Raw genomic sequence first — 16,610 nt, forward strand, 5'->3', positions numbered from 1 at the left:
GTCCTTGTACTGGATGAGGTATGTAGTCTGTGTAGGTTATTTGTTGCATATATTATATGTTGTTGTGAGCATTTCGGCCGATAAATTGCTTTCGCAAGACTTCATGGGTATGTTGGATCGCATAATTTCGTTCCTACCAAGCAAGCGCCAAATATTGTTGTATTCGGCAGCGTTTCCTGTAACTGTCGAGGAGTTTATGGTAATGAGAACATGAATTCCTGTTCTATAAGAATATATACATAAATATACTCACACTATACATGCACAAATTGATAACATTTTAATTGGTAGAGGAAACATATTGATAACCCTTACGAGATCAATTTAATGGAAGAACTCACGCTGAAGGGTGTGACACAATATTACGCGTTCGTCAAAGAACGACAGAAAGTTCACTGCCTCAATACGCTCTTTTCCAAAGTAAGTTCTTATTCCCTTTGTTATTTGTTGTTTTTGATACTGATGAGTTTTTGTTGGATTCCCCTTCTCTCGTCTGAGTGAACATCAACATCTGAATTGCTTTTATTCGTTTTCTCGTTCGTGCTCAAATAGAAAGATTTTAATAAGTTTTTTTTGTGGTACAGTTGCAGATCAATCAAAGTATTATATTCTGCAACTCGACCCAACGCGTGGAATTTTTTGTCGAAAAAATCGTTAGACAAAAAGGAGAGGCAGCAGCCGTGTGTAAAAAAAAAAGAATTTATCTGGCAACGAAGAATTCATCTGGCAACGTTGCTTTGATCGCACAAAAGTGGAAGCGTCTGTTGTCGTCCAGTCGTAGACCATTCGTCCGTTAGTCGTCCCTTGGCCAACTACGGTCTCATTTTTTTAATCGCCTTTTCTCTTATATCCGCCCAACAATTGGGAAACCGTTTGACGTCTGAGGCAGCAGCTGCAGCAGCCCGTCGCACACACAAAACTTTCCGAGTCCAGTTTTTTATTTTATTTTTTTTTCTGCGTGTTTGTCTTTTGAACGCACACGAATGATATCAAGCCAATGTCACATAGTTCCATAACGAGGTGATTTCTTACAAGAATGACATTGAAATTTAAACAAAACAAAGAAGAGAAACTACCAAATATTCAATTGCAAAGTTGAGGCTAAATTCAAAAGGCATTTACGTGTTCACCTTCCCATTCAAGTTCTCACATCGCCTGGTCTCCATCGGCCATGATCCGTTGCTTTGCTTGCACAAAAGTCGAAGTCATTTTTAACTAAAGTTGATTAATCAGTCGTCGTTGTTTCTAACAATGGCATAAGATTAACCAGCTCTTTTTTTTTAAACTAAAGTTGATTAATCAGTCGTCATTGTTTCTAAAAATGGCATAAGATTAACCAGCTCATTTAAAAAAAACTAAAGTTGATTAATCAGTCGTCGTTGTTTCTAACAATGGCATAAGATTAACCAGCACATTTTTTAAAAAACTAAAGTTGATTAATCAGTCGCCGTGGTTTCTACCAATGGCATAAGATTAACCTAACAACACAACAAGCAGCTCTATAGAAGAAAATAATAAAGAACGAAGAAGAGAGAATGATAAAGTGGTGTGTGTATGGTGAAGATTTTTCAAGCGCGGTCAATTCGGTGTGTTTTTTTTATACGGCCACAGCATTTTTTATTGCACCTCATTCATTCTACTATGCACAGTGTGTTGTATATACACAAGCTTGGTGGCTTTCTGTCACCCTAGCAACGGTAGGCAGAGTAAAGGTTGACGGAAACTGAAAGAAAACAAAAAGAAGGAGACATAGTGGGTTTCTCGTTTCCCTTTTTTTACCATTAACTTTTGAGTCTGAAAGAGCCAACATCGAGTGTAACCAACATCGCATTTTTCACGTAATTGTTAACAGTGGCCATTGTTACCTATGCCCTGTCGATGGCCAACACTCCGACCAAAGAAACTACGTTTTATCTGCTACATGGCATGAGACGTGAAAATGGTTAAATAAAATTTTCAATTGCCCATTTGAAACTTCTTTCATACAATTAGAATCGTACGTGACTTGGTTTACTGGTCGAAGGATCCTGTTCCATCCAATCAAATTGTTTATGAAAATCAGGGGCCTTTCCTCCAGCCTCGTTTGCCCATGCACCAAGACGCCGTGGCTGTTGAGGCCACATCCTACTCTCTGCTCGTCTATTTGGCACGTAATGGCATCGGTGATCTCCAGGAGAGGGTCGTCACTTGGCTCAACACGATGCGGATGGTGGATGGTGGTTTCGTCTCCATCTACGTAATTCTTTTTGTATCTTTATCCTTTTAATTCAGAATGCCATTATAACGTTAATGTTTTGTAATCGTAGGACAGCATCGTGGTTACGGACGACAGCATCTTGACTAGCAAAGTGTTTATGCGTGAAGCAGTCGAACAGCAAATTGAACGTAACCGATTGGATCAAATGCGCGAGGCAGCCATCAATATCCAGAGGGCCGTATGGACCCATCAGTTGAGGAAGGACTTTCCCATTCAACGACGAAGTGCGGTGTTGATCCAGGTGTGGGTCCGTCGTTATCAGGCTCGCAAAAGATTCAACACCATCCGACGTGGTGTGATCCTCGCCCAGGCTCAATTCCGAGCCACTCGTCAAAGACGATTGTACAAGGAACTTAGACAATAGTTGCAACGTAGAGAAGCAGAACGAATATGTTATTATGTTATTCGTTCCCAGAGAATGTTATCATTAATGAGTTGTTTGCTTTGGTAGATGATGAAAATTTACGCACTCACGAGTGTTATGGCACTTGGCGAATGGGTCAAGAAACAACCTCATTTACAAGCAAAATCCCTAGGTATATATAGTTATGCCATAGTGAATTTCTTTTCCTTTTTATGGTCGGTTAAGTTTTGAGATAAAGAGAGATTACGTTTGAGTTCAGAGATAATTGAAGAACATTTGAATTTTTGTGTTTTACGTTCACTCATTTACATGCTTGTTAAATTAGATGCCAAGTTTCTGTTGAGATGTTTACGCGGATGCAAATACAGCATGGAGAAGACAAAGAAGAAGCTGGACCTGACGTTAACTTTACGCATTGCCCTGCCGGAATTTTTCAGGGATGGCATCCGATGTCTCCTGAAAATCAAGAGGCTCAAAATAAGTTTGGGGTATAATTTCATAATTTTTTTCCCCTTATTGGTATGCGTCAAATCGTTTTAATCTTGCAGGGGAACCCTTCTTCTGCCCGGGTATGATCGCCAAAGCCGTAACGTGGTGATAATCCGACCCGGTACGTACGATCCCACGAAAACCAAGGGAAAGTGAAGTTTTTAAATTATGAGCAATGATGTGAACGTAATATTGAATTGGCAACAGATTGAGAAGATTCAACGGGCCAGTTTTATGATTTAGGATATAGTGAGTGATGAAGACGAGCAGATGTTTGTTTGTCAGATTTCTCCGATTACGCCATGAATCACTTTACGGCCATGCCGTTCGCCATGATGAAGAAGCTGATGCTTTGTTGAAAGTATTTAATATCTCTTTGTTTTCAAACTATTACGTAAATTCCTTTTTTTTTCTTTCGCTAGGATGCTTCGCCAATCCGTCCGAAGAATGGAATGAACTACATCCACACGCCTTCCCTCTTTAATTTGATCAACAATCTTGGTTGTAACGGTTGTGAACCGCAATAGTCGCCCACTGTAATAAAAATCTCGGATAATAATCAGAACATACTGTTCCTCATCATGTGTGGGTCGGAAATCTTAAAGCTGAAAATTTTTTGGTTTGTTCACCATAAGAAGATCACTGCCATTCGCTTTCTACTGAAATCCGAAGGGAAAATCAATGGAGGTGCTGATTTGGTTAGTTTGGGTGTCCGAGGTAATATCGACGTTGGCAATAACTCCATCAACGGTGTTGGTGTGCAGAAAGCAGAATACATTGCGAAAGAATGCTCACGCTTCGTCATTCAAGGGACGAAATCATTTTCCGCTATCGAAGTTAAAAACAATGTTACGACCAACACCGTCTATGAGGTTCGCTAACATGACATTTGTATTTCATTTTCTTTGTTTTAACTAACAACGCGTTGCAACGTGATTTTAGGGCATGGTCAAAAATAATTATTCTACAGAAAAGCGAGAAAGAGCAGCATTTCCCCGGATGATTCGTGGGCGTTCACGTAGTATTTGTAGTATATAGTTTATTAATACATTCAACCCAAATTATTCGGGAAAAAAATGAAAATTAAGCGGACCAGACTCCTTCAGTATTAAATCTACCGAGCCATTGGGTTAAGGTTTTGGGAGGGTGTAATTCAGAAAGGTAATTAATGTTTGTTGAAAAGGGTTGCAGGGGTAGTGGACGCAAGTGACGACTCGTTCGAACACGTGAAAGTGCAACATAAATACCATGGTAAGTTAGTGAAGGTTTGAAAGGGCGTTGATTAATATCTAAAATCAACCTTGTTTGGCCTTGCATTTTATGGACAGTAATGGCAAAAGCCAAAACTACCGCATGTGCCTTCCCTTTAACTGTTAAATGGTTATTTTTCAAAGGAAAATGAATTTTGTGCTCCTCTGCCTGGGACTTCAGTTTCACCGGAATAACAACTTTATCTTTGAACAAAGATTCATGTATAGGTTCTTGGACCAGGATCTCCATTTTCTATTTCTTTTCGGTCTACGAGAAGTTTCATAGTTGCACCCATTAAAAGAAAGACGAATCCACCAAAAGGAGATTCCGGTTTTCCCATTAGTTGTCGTAGACGGTTGTCAATTTGGCCAAGAGCTTCAGGAGAAATATATGATATTTCATCAATTACCAACAATATCCAGCTTGGACGTGGTAAGACGGGAACAAAGTTAGTTTAATTTATCCGTTGACAAGTCTGGGACAAAAGTCATTTTCTTCAAGTCACTGAACGTAAAGTTGAAGTGATTGTGTATGGTTCTACCATTAGGTAGATTTGCTGCTGCAATACCAGTAAAAGCAACGCACATTATGCTGTATTCCATTTCCATTTCTTGTGCAGCATTGTTTATGCAGCGAGTCAAAAATGATTTTCCCGTTCCCGGCCCGCCATGAACAAGAATATGAATAGGATTCTGAATTTCATATCCATGCATATCTGCTTCGCGTTTTGCCTAGACAATTATGAAACGTTAAGTTCGTTAATTTCAGGAAGTAACTAAGAGATGACATGTAGTTAGTGATAGCATCGAGCCATTTATCGTGGAATAACTAAAACTGAAAAACTAATACCTAAGCTACCATTCCAACTCGAGATAAATAGTAGAAAAAGGTACATTCAAACATACCTGAAAATAGGTTTTGCAGCAATCAAAAACCAATTTTTGACCCATGTTCAATTGGTTTTCATCAACCACGTTATACTCATTGCTGATGTTTCTTGGTTGATCTGATGTTATTACATCATCACTCACTTGTAGCGTTAGGTCATCAATGTCTTCATTTTCCTGTGGGCGAAATATCCGAAATTAATAATCTTTCAATATATATACTGTACGTTAGAATCACATTGCTATCCAGTTATTTAAGTCAATTCAATTTCATGAACATTTGTGGCAGACCATTTTTTTAAATCTTCAAAACTTTATGAGAAATCAAAATATGTAAAGAATTCATAAAATTCCATAAATTTCTGACCACAATTAAATGCTGTACGAAAGAGAGTGGACATTACTTTCATTCATTGTTTTAGATTTTCTTACCTGAAAGTTGGAACTCAAATTTTTAAGAATTTCAGCAATACCTGGTTCTATCTCTGGAAATGCATGAATCACCCGTTGGGCTTCAATTAAATTAAGTTGAGGTACCAAATATCCACACTCTATACCGCCATGAATTTTTTCAAGAGCCGCCTCGGTTGCTTGTAGATATTGATTTTCTTTATAATTTAAATGACTCATTTGGTCATCAGCAGCAGCTTCAGAGCGTAGCAAATCAATAGCTAATTGAGCTGTTTCACTCGATCAGGTTTCATCCTCAAGAATAGGTTCCTCACTGGGTTCAAATCTTCCAATTGGTGTCGAAGAATCAGGTACCCCCCATATACCCGGGTAGGAATTTTATCTAGGTCCAATGTTGTTGCCGATACAGAATCGGCCATTGGTTCAGGATCAGAATCGCACATCGGCCCGGGTCATTTCCAACTTGAGTCGCCAAACCTTGTCCATTTCTGCTATGCCAATATTACACATGTATTTTGGTAGAACACCGGCAAGCAGTGTTGATCCGGGATTAATTTATCAATATTGGCATAACAGAAACGGACAAGGTTTGGCGATTCAAGTTGGAAATTACCCGGGCCGATGTGCGATTCTGATCTTCAGCCAATAACAGCGAAAAACAACATTGTATCAATGTTAAAAATTGAACACCTAACCAATGTTATAAATGTATTTTGGTAGAACATTGGCGAGCAGTGTTTATCCGGGATAATTTTATCAGTAGTGGCATAACAGAAATGGACAAGGTTTGGCGACGTAAGTTGGAAATGACCCGGGCCGATGTGCGATTTCGATATGCAGCCAATAATGGCGCAAAACAACATTGGACCAACATTCAACATTCCAACATCAAAAATTAAATAGTAGCCTAAAACAAAACAATAGCTTTATTCATCGTAATATAAAGTAAAGACAAACCTAGCCGGATTTGCCGGATTTTAACCCTAGACCACTGTACAACAACTTCATCTTTCAGACGCTTTATCCACTTAGCTATTTCTATACATATCAACAAATATGTTTTCCAGAGTAATTCCGGAATTTGGTTAAAAACTTAGAAAAAATTTCCCAGTGAAAACCAAAGTTAGTTTAAATTTAGTACGTGGTTACAGTTCTATTATTTTTACTGATTATAGATACTAATTTACACAACAATCATTTCATTTTCATGTTTAATCGTTAATTTAGACCAAACCTTTCAAAAATACAACAAAAAATGTAATTAAAAATAACAAATTTAAAAAGCACATTCGGGTAGGAAACAATACTGACCATTCTGTTTTCTTCATCCGATGTTGATTTCAGGTCGGTTCACATCGTAAATACGTTATTAGTTACATGAGATTGGTCCATGGTTGGAAAAATATTGGAATGTGGTTTTCCAAAAACCAAATCAATTCCATTCTGGGCCATTCTTAGAAAGTTGAGTTTTAACGATGCATGTATCCCGCTACTAAACCAATGTCGATACAATTTCGAACCTTTGCTGTTGTTCGATATCGACTAGCCAATAATAATCCAATGTCCAAAACCCAAATTTCAACGATTTATATATCCCAATATTTATCCAATGTCAATACAATTTCGAATTTTTGATGCTGTTCGAAATCGAAATGCCAATAGTACCCCAAAGTCAGAAATTCAAGTTTAAGCGATATATATACCCATATACTAATCCAATGTTGGTACAATTCCAAATTTTAGCAGCTGTTCGATATCGAAATGCCAATAGTACCCCAAAGTCAAAAACCCAAGTTCAAACGATATATATATCTATCTACTAATCCAATGTTGGTACAATTTCAAAATTTTGCTCTTGTTCGATATCGAAATGCCAATAGTACCCCAAAGTCAGAAACCCAAGTTTAAATGATATATGTATCCATGTACAAATCCAATGTTGGTACAATTTCAAATTTTTGCTCTTGTTCGATATTGAAATGCCAATAGTACCCCAAAGTCAGACACCCAAGTTTAAACGATATTTATATATCCATACACTAATCCAATTTTGGTACAATTTCAAATTTTTGCTCTTGTTCGATATTGATTAGCAAACAGTAAACCAATGTCAGAAATCGATGTTTATCTCCCGATACTAATCTAATGTTGAAACAATTTCGAATTTTTGCTGTTGATCAATATCAATTTGACAATACTAAACCAAAATTAGGAAAAACAGATTACATGATCTATATATTCCGATACTAATCCAATGTCGATACAATTTCGAATTTATGTTATTGTTCGATGTATACCCGGGCAGGAAACAACATTCGCCAAAATTAATCCGATGTTCGTATAGGCTTGGATTGATGCACAAAATATACAAGCTTTCTATTGGCAAGCCAATGCTCGGCCAATGATGGAATTCTGCACTTATATCAGTTATCGAATGACGAGACTAGGTAACATCGTAGGACCTGTGTTAAAAATTCCTCGCTAAAATTAAACCCGGTTCCAAACACCAGTTCCAAAAACAGGGTTTTACCGTTTCCCGACTTCTACCCCAAAACTATACATATATACATACATACCAATAATATTATCGTTAAACAACAACAAAAAGATCGTTTAATCTTGTTTGTCCAATATTGGCTTATAATTGGTTAGTCGATATCGATCAAGAGCAAAAAATTGAAATTATACCAACATTGGATTAGTATATGGATATATAAATCGTTTAAACTTCGGTTTCTGACTTTGGGATACTATTGGCATTTCGATATCGAACAAGAGCAAAAAATTGAAATTGTACCAACATTGTATTAGTATATTGATATATAAATCGTTTAAACTTGAATTTCTGACTTTGGGGCACCATTGGCATTTCGATATCGAACAGCATCAAAAATTCGAAATTGTATTGATATTGGATAAATATTGGGATATATACATCGTTGAAATTTGGGTTTCGGACATTGGATTATTATTGGCTAGTCGATATAGAACAACAGCAAAGGTTCGAAATTGTATTGACATTGGTTTAGTAGCGGGATACATGCATCGTTAAAACTCAACTTTCTAAGAATGGCCCAGGATGGAATTGAGTTGGTTTTTGAAAAACCACATTCCAATATTTTTCCAACCATGGACCAATCTCATGTAACTTATAACGCATTTACGACGTGAACCGACCTAAAATCAACATCGGATTAAGAATGGTCAGTATTGTTTCCTACCCGGGATAGTAGCTGATCTTCTAACGAACTTTTGAACTGCAGCTCTTTCGGTACTGCTCGTACGAAAACCATGACTGATATTTAAGATCCAGCGTAACTGAACGACATCAATAATTGAAGATCCATTGCCATCAATCCCATTTTCTAGCTCTTTGATGAATTTGCAAAATTCGTACCACGTTAGAGATCCTGGAAGGGTACCATTTCCATTATCGTACCTTAAATTTTGAATAAAAATAGATATTTGAATAGTATTTTTCCTTATAACCAATAAAACATCAATAAAATTATACCTCCACGGACGAAATTATATAAAAAAATAACGAGCAAATAACCTTGCTTGCTTTTTCCAGGCTTCAGTAAGTTTAGCTGGTTTTAACGGTGGTGGCTTTGGGATATATTTCGGAATCGGCACCTTCATCTTGGATCGGAGGCGGACTTGATGCGTGGCATAAATCGGGTGTGTTGTATCAAAATTAAAATAGCAATAAGATGGACGTCCAACACTTCGGCTTTGACTATTGAACTAATAATAAATTATTGAATTGTGGGGTTATGAAAAAGGTTTTAAAAAAAATTAATATTTAATCTACCTCTTGATAAAACTGATTATCTTCAACGGAGTCCTCGGGACTAAAAGTGATGATTGGTACGGCTACTGACTTTTTTTTCGGAACTACATCGACAATGGAAGCAAACTCATAAAGATTGTAATCGTGGAGTTCTGGTCCCCGGTGAGAGTAGTGAATATGCTGTGGTACAGAAATTTTTCCAGTTTTTCCAGTGTAAATGACTGCAGTTGAGTGGTCTTCGTTACGATCACTGTTTTCTTCACTTGGTGTAAACACTTGAGGTTCACTTTCTTCGTCAAAAACGACATCTAAATCATTCATTTCACCATTGGCTGAATTGGTTGTTTCATCAGAACTAGCCAACTCCTCGTCATCACTCGGCTCCTCTTCTTCTTTTTCATCTCCAGGCAAATTTTCAAACTCTTGAGCATTATCAATTGAAATGATTGAAGCGGCGTAATCAGGGTGCTCTTCCGCAAACTTAAAAGCTTCGTGAACATAAACTTTAAAAAAGAGCAAGACGTAAATTCGGCCGGTCCACCTAAGAAATAACATTTATCAAATTGGAAAAAAGAGCGCTCAATTTTGAAATTACCTAAAATAGCAAGCGAAGCAAATGAAGAAGAAACTTCGATAGTGCTACTGATTTGATTATTAACTCGGTTCAGAAGATGCATAACCGTCCGTTTATCAGTTCCGCTATCTTCTGCCACTGATGGATAGTTTTCAATTGTTCGTCTTGCGTGATGGATAAGGCTGATGCTATGCGTAATTTCAGTAGGAGGCTTTGTCACATATTTAAGGAGATAAAGCAATGTACTTTTTGCTTGTTCTTCGCTTCCTAAAATGCTAACATTTGTGTTGCAACCAAGCATCGCCGACATTGTTTCGTTGTATTCAACGATTAGTCCATTCCTATTTACCAAAACCTGGTTCAGTAGTTCTTTTTGTTCGTGGCGGAGTTGATTGAATTTCGTTAACAGAATTTCAGGAAGATATGTATCAGCTAAACGAAAAAGAAAATTTGTTAAATTAGTAACTTTAGCTTGGTTTACAACCGAAAACATAAGCAATCTTTATTACTGCATAGAATCTAGCTGGTTGCGAAATTGATACCGATAGTAGCGTCGCTAGCGATATTCCTATAGCGAAACTTCGTCTGTCGTTACAGTTTTTGCTGTTCACGAACCTAAGTAACGCTAGCAGCGATACTATCGGTATCGACTCCGTTATCGGTATCGACTCCGTTATTGGTATTAACAGCCCTAACAACCATGCAAAAACCAATGCCAAATGACGAAAATAAAAAATTAACCGAAATGAAAATAAAATATGAAAATAGAGGATGTACGAACTTGAATTTTCATATTGGATTGGAGGGAAGGAACGACGCATTAATTCCCACATGATGAGCCTTTTGTCTCTTAATGGAATCGGGATTCTTGAAATATTTCTGCTTCGTTGCGAGTCAATTTCGGGGGGTTGAACTACTTCAAGTAATTTATAGCTTCGATGTCCGTTACTGTCGTCAGCAGGCACAATTTGAGTACACATCGTACTCTTAACCATTGTTTGCGCACGACGCATTCTACAGCCAATTTTTCCAAATTTTCCAACGTGACAGGTATGCGAATGACTATGACAGTTGCAAATAACTACAGTTTTCTGGACATCTTGGTTGAATTTTTCCGGGTTACGTAAAGGATGATGTGCTTTTAAGAGCGAAGGTTTAATTGGCATAACTCCGTTGAATTTGTCGATAACTGTTCTACGTGGACTGCCAAATCTACTTCAGCCTTAAACATCTCATTGATTGCTTTAGCAACGGTACATCAGAGTTCTGGATAGATGGCTGAATTTTGAAGGAGCTGGCATGGCAAACTTCCCCAATAAACTACATGTACATGTAGCGAACCTCTGGCCTGTTCTTCTACACATCCAAATGAGGCAATCGGAACACCAAAAACTCCAGAACTTCTGCTCGGTAATGGCACTGTCTTTTTTGAAGAATGCTCTGTTGGGGTCCCAAGCAGAGTGGTAAAAACCGTTTCGGTTAAAAGTCTAAAGATTTCAGCAGCAGCAAGAGGTCCTTTTGCCAAAAGAAATCGTAAATGATGAGGAGTGATAGGTATTTCTTGAAAAACTGCAGCATTATTTTGAATTGCTTCTGATAAACCGGTTACATCAGCAGGGAATTTATTGTTATCTTTCTGAGGTAAGGAGAGTCTGATATTTAAGGTGCCATTTACATCATCTGGAGCGTAAGTAAAAAATATACTAGGAAGTCCAAACATTTAACGCATTCCAATTAGGTTTGATAAAGAAGCTGCTCGTTGACTTGAAGTGAATGGAATTCTTGAAGTGCACGACTTGATGTGTACGTTTAATTTGTTTAATAACTTCAAAGAAGAAGTTGATTTAGGATATTTTGCTGCTTCTTTCAACTGATCAATAAATGCTGGATCATTAACCCACTTGGAAAAAGTGTCAAACGATATTGAATTGCACTTAATCCTGGAAGCGATTACGCGAGAAGCTGCGTGACGTTGAAGCTGGTCGAATAGAACAAAGATGAGACGAATACATGATGAGAAACTTCTGGTAAATTGAAACATCATGGGTCTCACGTAAGATGAAGACACAGTTCCACTTGATTCAAGCCCACAGCCCAAAATGAAGAGAAATGGAAACGATGAATAAAACAGCCTGTCATTTTCTTCAAATTCATTGAAGGGTGAAGCTTCCCTCTCGATATGAATCTGAAAAATAAAGAAAATATTTGAACACTAAAAGTTGTGTTGTTAATACCGGTAGCGGAATCGATATCGATTTAATGCCGCTCTTGATATAGTAACGCTTCAGTATCGGCGTTACTTTTAAGAACGCCTTTTCAAAGTATCTCAAGCCAACAAAACACTATTATAAAGGTTACCTGGCTTATATGTTGGTCAATCTCTTCATTCACGTTTTCGGAATTTAGGGGTTCTCTATGGGACGAATTTAGAACATTAACGTTTGCAGATGTATCTAAGGTTTCTGAAAATATATCAAATAAAAGAATCACTGAAAATCGGTATGAGTTTACGTGAATATAGACAATAAAAAAAATACCTAAAAGACCCCTTAAAGCTATCCTAACAGATTGTGTTTGGTCCGTAGTTACAGGCATACTACGAGTTAGGAGAGAAACGGGCATTGGCATGTCTGGATTTTTATCAGAATCTTGAATTTCATCTGTTGGCATATCAGATGATCCTTCTGGGGTAACCAAACAATCAATTTGGATTTCAGTTTCTGTGTCAACTATTGAAGCATTTTCGATTAATTCTACCAAAATATTTTGCATCTTCATATGCATTGCTTCTGTTTCAATGATAGAAGCATTGCGATATAAAGGGTTGAGATGTTTAAGAGCATGAAGCCAAAGATAGACAACATCGACTAGGACGCACAGTTCATTGACGTCTCCGAAACAAGTTGGAATTAAAGAGTCGAATTGTAGTCGAGAACCGATAAAACAAATCGAGAGAAATTCACCGAAATTTTCCGTTCGAGGATACTCTCCTCCATCTATAAATAATAAATATAAATTTAGATAAATAAAAGGTCGTTGGAAAGTTTAGGTTAGGTTTAGATAGGTTAGGTTAGGGTTAGTACAACATAGTAATTATAGTAAAAAAAAATGACTGATAACCAAAATTTGAATTCAATCTCTGAAGTTCCGCCAATTTTGTAGTGCCATCTGGTTGGGGGTACGTAATCACGTAACCTTTTTTTGCTTTTTGTCGTTCGGAAGCATTATATCCGACAAGTTTCAAAATTGAGACATATTGACGACTGCGGCAAATAAGAAGTTATTCTGAGAGAGTTAACTGCGGAAGTCCTAATCGACCAGGATGACCAAAGTCAATACCAGCAGCGATACAGAGTTTTGGAATTTTCGGTTTACTACTTTTGATATTTCGGTGGCAAGTAGAACAAAGTGAAGCAATACCGTCTTTTACCAGTTCAGGATGAAGATGATAAAGTTTACCTGTTGAAACAAATAACCAATTCAAAGCCCAAAATTAATTGACGAACTATGGTTAGGTAAGGTTAGGTTAAAGAAAACTACTAACCTGAACTCGAAAGGTATACGCTAACACATAGCTGATATGGGTGGGGTATTGCGTAAAACAACAATTGACGTTCTTCGTTTAATTTAAACAAATCTAATTCAGCGACAGGAACTGGATGGTAGAGCACTTTGTTCATTTGGAAAGCTCTAATTCCGCAGCAAGCACAGCCCAAAAGAAGGGAGTCTTTGTCAAAACACTACTGAAATTAATCGACGATTCTACCGCGATTACGAATGTCAAAATTCCCTTCAACTTCACGTTTCAGTACTTCAAGTAAATATCTTTCTTCTTCCGGAGTAGACCCATAAAGCTTAGCTGACGCGGAAAATCTGTTTTGTCCAGAATTTACAGCCAAAGCTAATAAAGCAACTATTGGGTCTTTTTCAAAATTCACTAGTTGTTGGGCAGATGGTGTCTCTTTATAATGAAGGTTTAATATAGGAGCTTGCGTATTTGACGACAATACGGGATGCAGGTTAAATATTGGATCTTGAACACTTGACGACAATACTTCCATCTCTAATGGAAGATTTTGATTTGCTTCTGTGATCATTTCACCAAGTTCAATAAAACCTTCACCCACCTTAATAAAATAAATTTAATAAGAGTAAACAAAAAACAGTAAAATCTCAAGTTGAAGAACAGGTTTACCTCAACTTCAATGTCAACAAAATTATTTTCCTGCAATCCCTGAGAATTTGAAGCGGAATTTTCAGCGGTCTAAATATTGAAATTAAGAAGCAGAAAGAAAATTAATTATTATATTAAATCATAAAAAGTTGAATCAGTATAGTTTTCGTTTTTTATTATTTTTTGAGGCGAATGATCCCTTCCTCGAATTTAAAATTTTCCTACCTTTTGGAGGAATTTTCAAATCAATTTAAATACGTTACTGGAAAGAGGGAAAAAGCCTTGGCCTTCAGAATCTCCAGTCAATCCTTACATAAAAAAAATAATGTTATGGATTAAATTTTAAAAAATGAAAAGGAAAACTAAACCCAAATGAAATAAATTATGTTACCAGAAAAAAACAGTGAATTGGCCTTAAGACTGTTCCTAAAACAAAGAAAATGAAAAATAAGTTAGAGTTAGGGTCTGAAACACTACCTTGGCTTTGCAATATTCTACAAAAGAAGTACGGGTAGGGGATTACAAAATTATGAATATGTAGGGGAGGGGGGAAGCAAAAGTGCATAACAAACCATTACCTAAGCATCGTCGACCTGAAAAGGTGTTGAAGGAAAACAGGCTAGTTAAACCATACTCTCAGTGGTATGAACACGCATTCTCTGGGCTTGCCTAATTAACACCATGTCATTTAGGGCGTTAAAAAGAAAGATAGAAGAAAAGGGAAAAAGTAATGGCGAAAAACGTGCCCATTTTAGCTCAGGCGAACTTCCTACAAGAAAAGGTTTTGCGGATATTCCTCTGGGTTTTCTAGAGTATTAGATAACATTTTTAACTATGAAAATCCTAAAAAGTATTATCTATTAAAATTTTGTAGAGGGCCTATTAAATGTCGAGTGACTCATAAAGTTACTTTCTTAACGCATTCGAATACTTGCCTTATAATAAATTTGATTGACGGAAATGGTGACGAAATCCGTCTCAACGTATGGGGCCCGGAAAAAACTGCAAAATATGTGGATAAATTTGAAGTAAGTTTGACAAAATATATAACAATATAAATTGATTAAATGTTCGTGTTTGGTAGGAAAAGTTCACCTAATAAGAAAAGTTTCAGTTATTACGAGCACTAACGATTACTCCAGGATCTTAAACAAAAGAACGTTAGTGTCAACACAGTCGACTACAGTAAGTTTCTTTAAAATAACACATTGTAAAATACATTAAAAATTTGAGAACCTGCAGGTGAGTGAATGCTAAAGAAAACGAAGAATTTCCTGACTTAGCTTACAATTATATGTCTGTTAGCAGCATTGGGGACATTGCTGATCGAGAAATAATTGGCGAGGAAAATTTTTAAAAAATTACTTCAATTAACAAAATTTTTTTGTCTAGATGTGATAGGGATCTTCTACAAAAAAAAGAAGAAGGTGATACCACTGCAGTCCTATACCAAAGAAGAGCATAGTATTAAAATTTTGGACGACAAAGGCAAGAAGGTGAGAAGTATGAAAGACAACTTTAAAATTCTTAAAAATAACTTTATTTTGATTTCAGATGGAAGTAGGGTGCTCAACAATTGAACAATTCCTGCAGAAAATGAAAATAGAAGAGTTGAAGACTATTATAGGACTCCAAAGGAGTGCGACTAGTTAGGAAGGGAGAAATACTAGAATGTGTCACATATTCTGACACAATTATAGATGTAAAAAAAAATTGCATATTTCAAAACCTTTCACTTACTTTTATTTTATCGTAGATCGATCCAGCATCCAAGCACACTGAAGAACTCAAAAATTGGATGGCTGCTGAAAGTTCAGAAGGAGAAACTGCTGAAGCAACTAAATAAAAAATGTTTTCTATTAAAATTGACTCGGCAACTTTCTCAAAATCAAAATGACTAATAAATGTGAATGACCTTTCTACTTTCTTGGAAATTATATTGTAATCTATCTCTCTAGTTGGGAACGGCAAAAACTGTAGTGACAAGCTTGAAAAAACTGACAGTTAACATGCTGAAAGTCTTGTCAATAACTAGAGCTGTTCTGCTATTGATACGATGTCCGCTGGGTGGCGCGACATGACGTGTCATTTTTTATAATTTTTTTTCGTATAGGCAGAGTTATAAGAGGAGATGGTTATGGCAATCGGTTTTTTTTGCCATAATATGGCAACCGGTTTTCCCTCAATAAAAATTCGTGCAGGAACGTAAAAAAAAAATCCTACCCATTCGCCATCTAGCTGTCGATTGCGAACTAGGTGTCCACAATCTAGTTTGCAAAGTAAACATGTCTTTCTCAATTCCTGTTCCTTTGTAATTATATTAGATTGAACTAAAAATTGTCTTTTATAAGCTAGTATTACAAAACGTCATGGACTAATTTGTGTTACAGGAACTGGTCGTGACTTAAAA

At 36.8% G+C, this 16,610-nt stretch overlaps 2 protein-coding genes and 1 long non-coding RNA gene across 3 annotated transcripts; 2 read left to right on the forward strand and 1 right to left on the reverse strand.

Annotated features, from left to right (window-relative positions):
• Positions 1 to 81: 81 nt before the first annotated feature.
• LOC116932931 (ATP-dependent RNA helicase cgh-1-like) lies at positions 82 to 797 on the forward strand. The gene is made up of 3 exons (XM_032940849.2): positions 82 to 199; positions 292 to 420; positions 585 to 797. The coding sequence occupies exons 1-3, from the start codon at positions 104 to 106 to the stop codon at positions 795 to 797; spliced, it is 438 nt and encodes a 145-aa protein (XP_032796740.2). The 5' UTR covers positions 82 to 103.
• A 17-nt stretch (positions 798 to 814) lies between these two features.
• LOC116932935 lies at positions 815 to 3,802 on the forward strand. The gene is made up of 6 exons (XR_006641910.1): positions 815 to 2,236; positions 2,307 to 2,793; positions 2,947 to 3,109; positions 3,170 to 3,231; positions 3,318 to 3,471; positions 3,533 to 3,802. It is a non-coding gene; the product is annotated as an uncharacterized LOC116932935 (long non-coding RNA).
• Positions 3,803 to 11,631: 7,829 nt separating this feature from the next.
• LOC116934872 lies at positions 11,632 to 14,645 on the reverse strand. Its single transcript, XM_045167583.1, has 9 exons — positions 14,592 to 14,645; positions 14,426 to 14,508; positions 14,222 to 14,290; positions 13,778 to 14,153; positions 13,571 to 13,729; positions 13,147 to 13,485; positions 12,564 to 13,022; positions 12,385 to 12,488; positions 11,632 to 12,211 (listed from the first exon to the last, which is right to left on the reverse strand). The coding sequence occupies exons 4-6, from the start codon at positions 14,121 to 14,123 to the stop codon at positions 13,307 to 13,309; spliced, it is 684 nt and encodes a 227-aa protein (XP_045023518.1). The 5' UTR covers positions 14,124 to 14,153; positions 14,222 to 14,290; positions 14,426 to 14,508; positions 14,592 to 14,645; the 3' UTR covers positions 11,632 to 12,211; positions 12,385 to 12,488; positions 12,564 to 13,022; positions 13,147 to 13,306.
• Positions 14,646 to 16,610: the final 1,965 nt, after the last annotated feature.

This window comes from Daphnia magna, unplaced genomic scaffold, assembly GCF_020631705.1.
Source record: "Daphnia magna isolate NIES unplaced genomic scaffold, ASM2063170v1.1 Dm_contigs233, whole genome shotgun sequence".
Taxonomy (NCBI): Eukaryota; Metazoa; Arthropoda; class Branchiopoda; order Diplostraca; family Daphniidae; genus Daphnia; species Daphnia magna.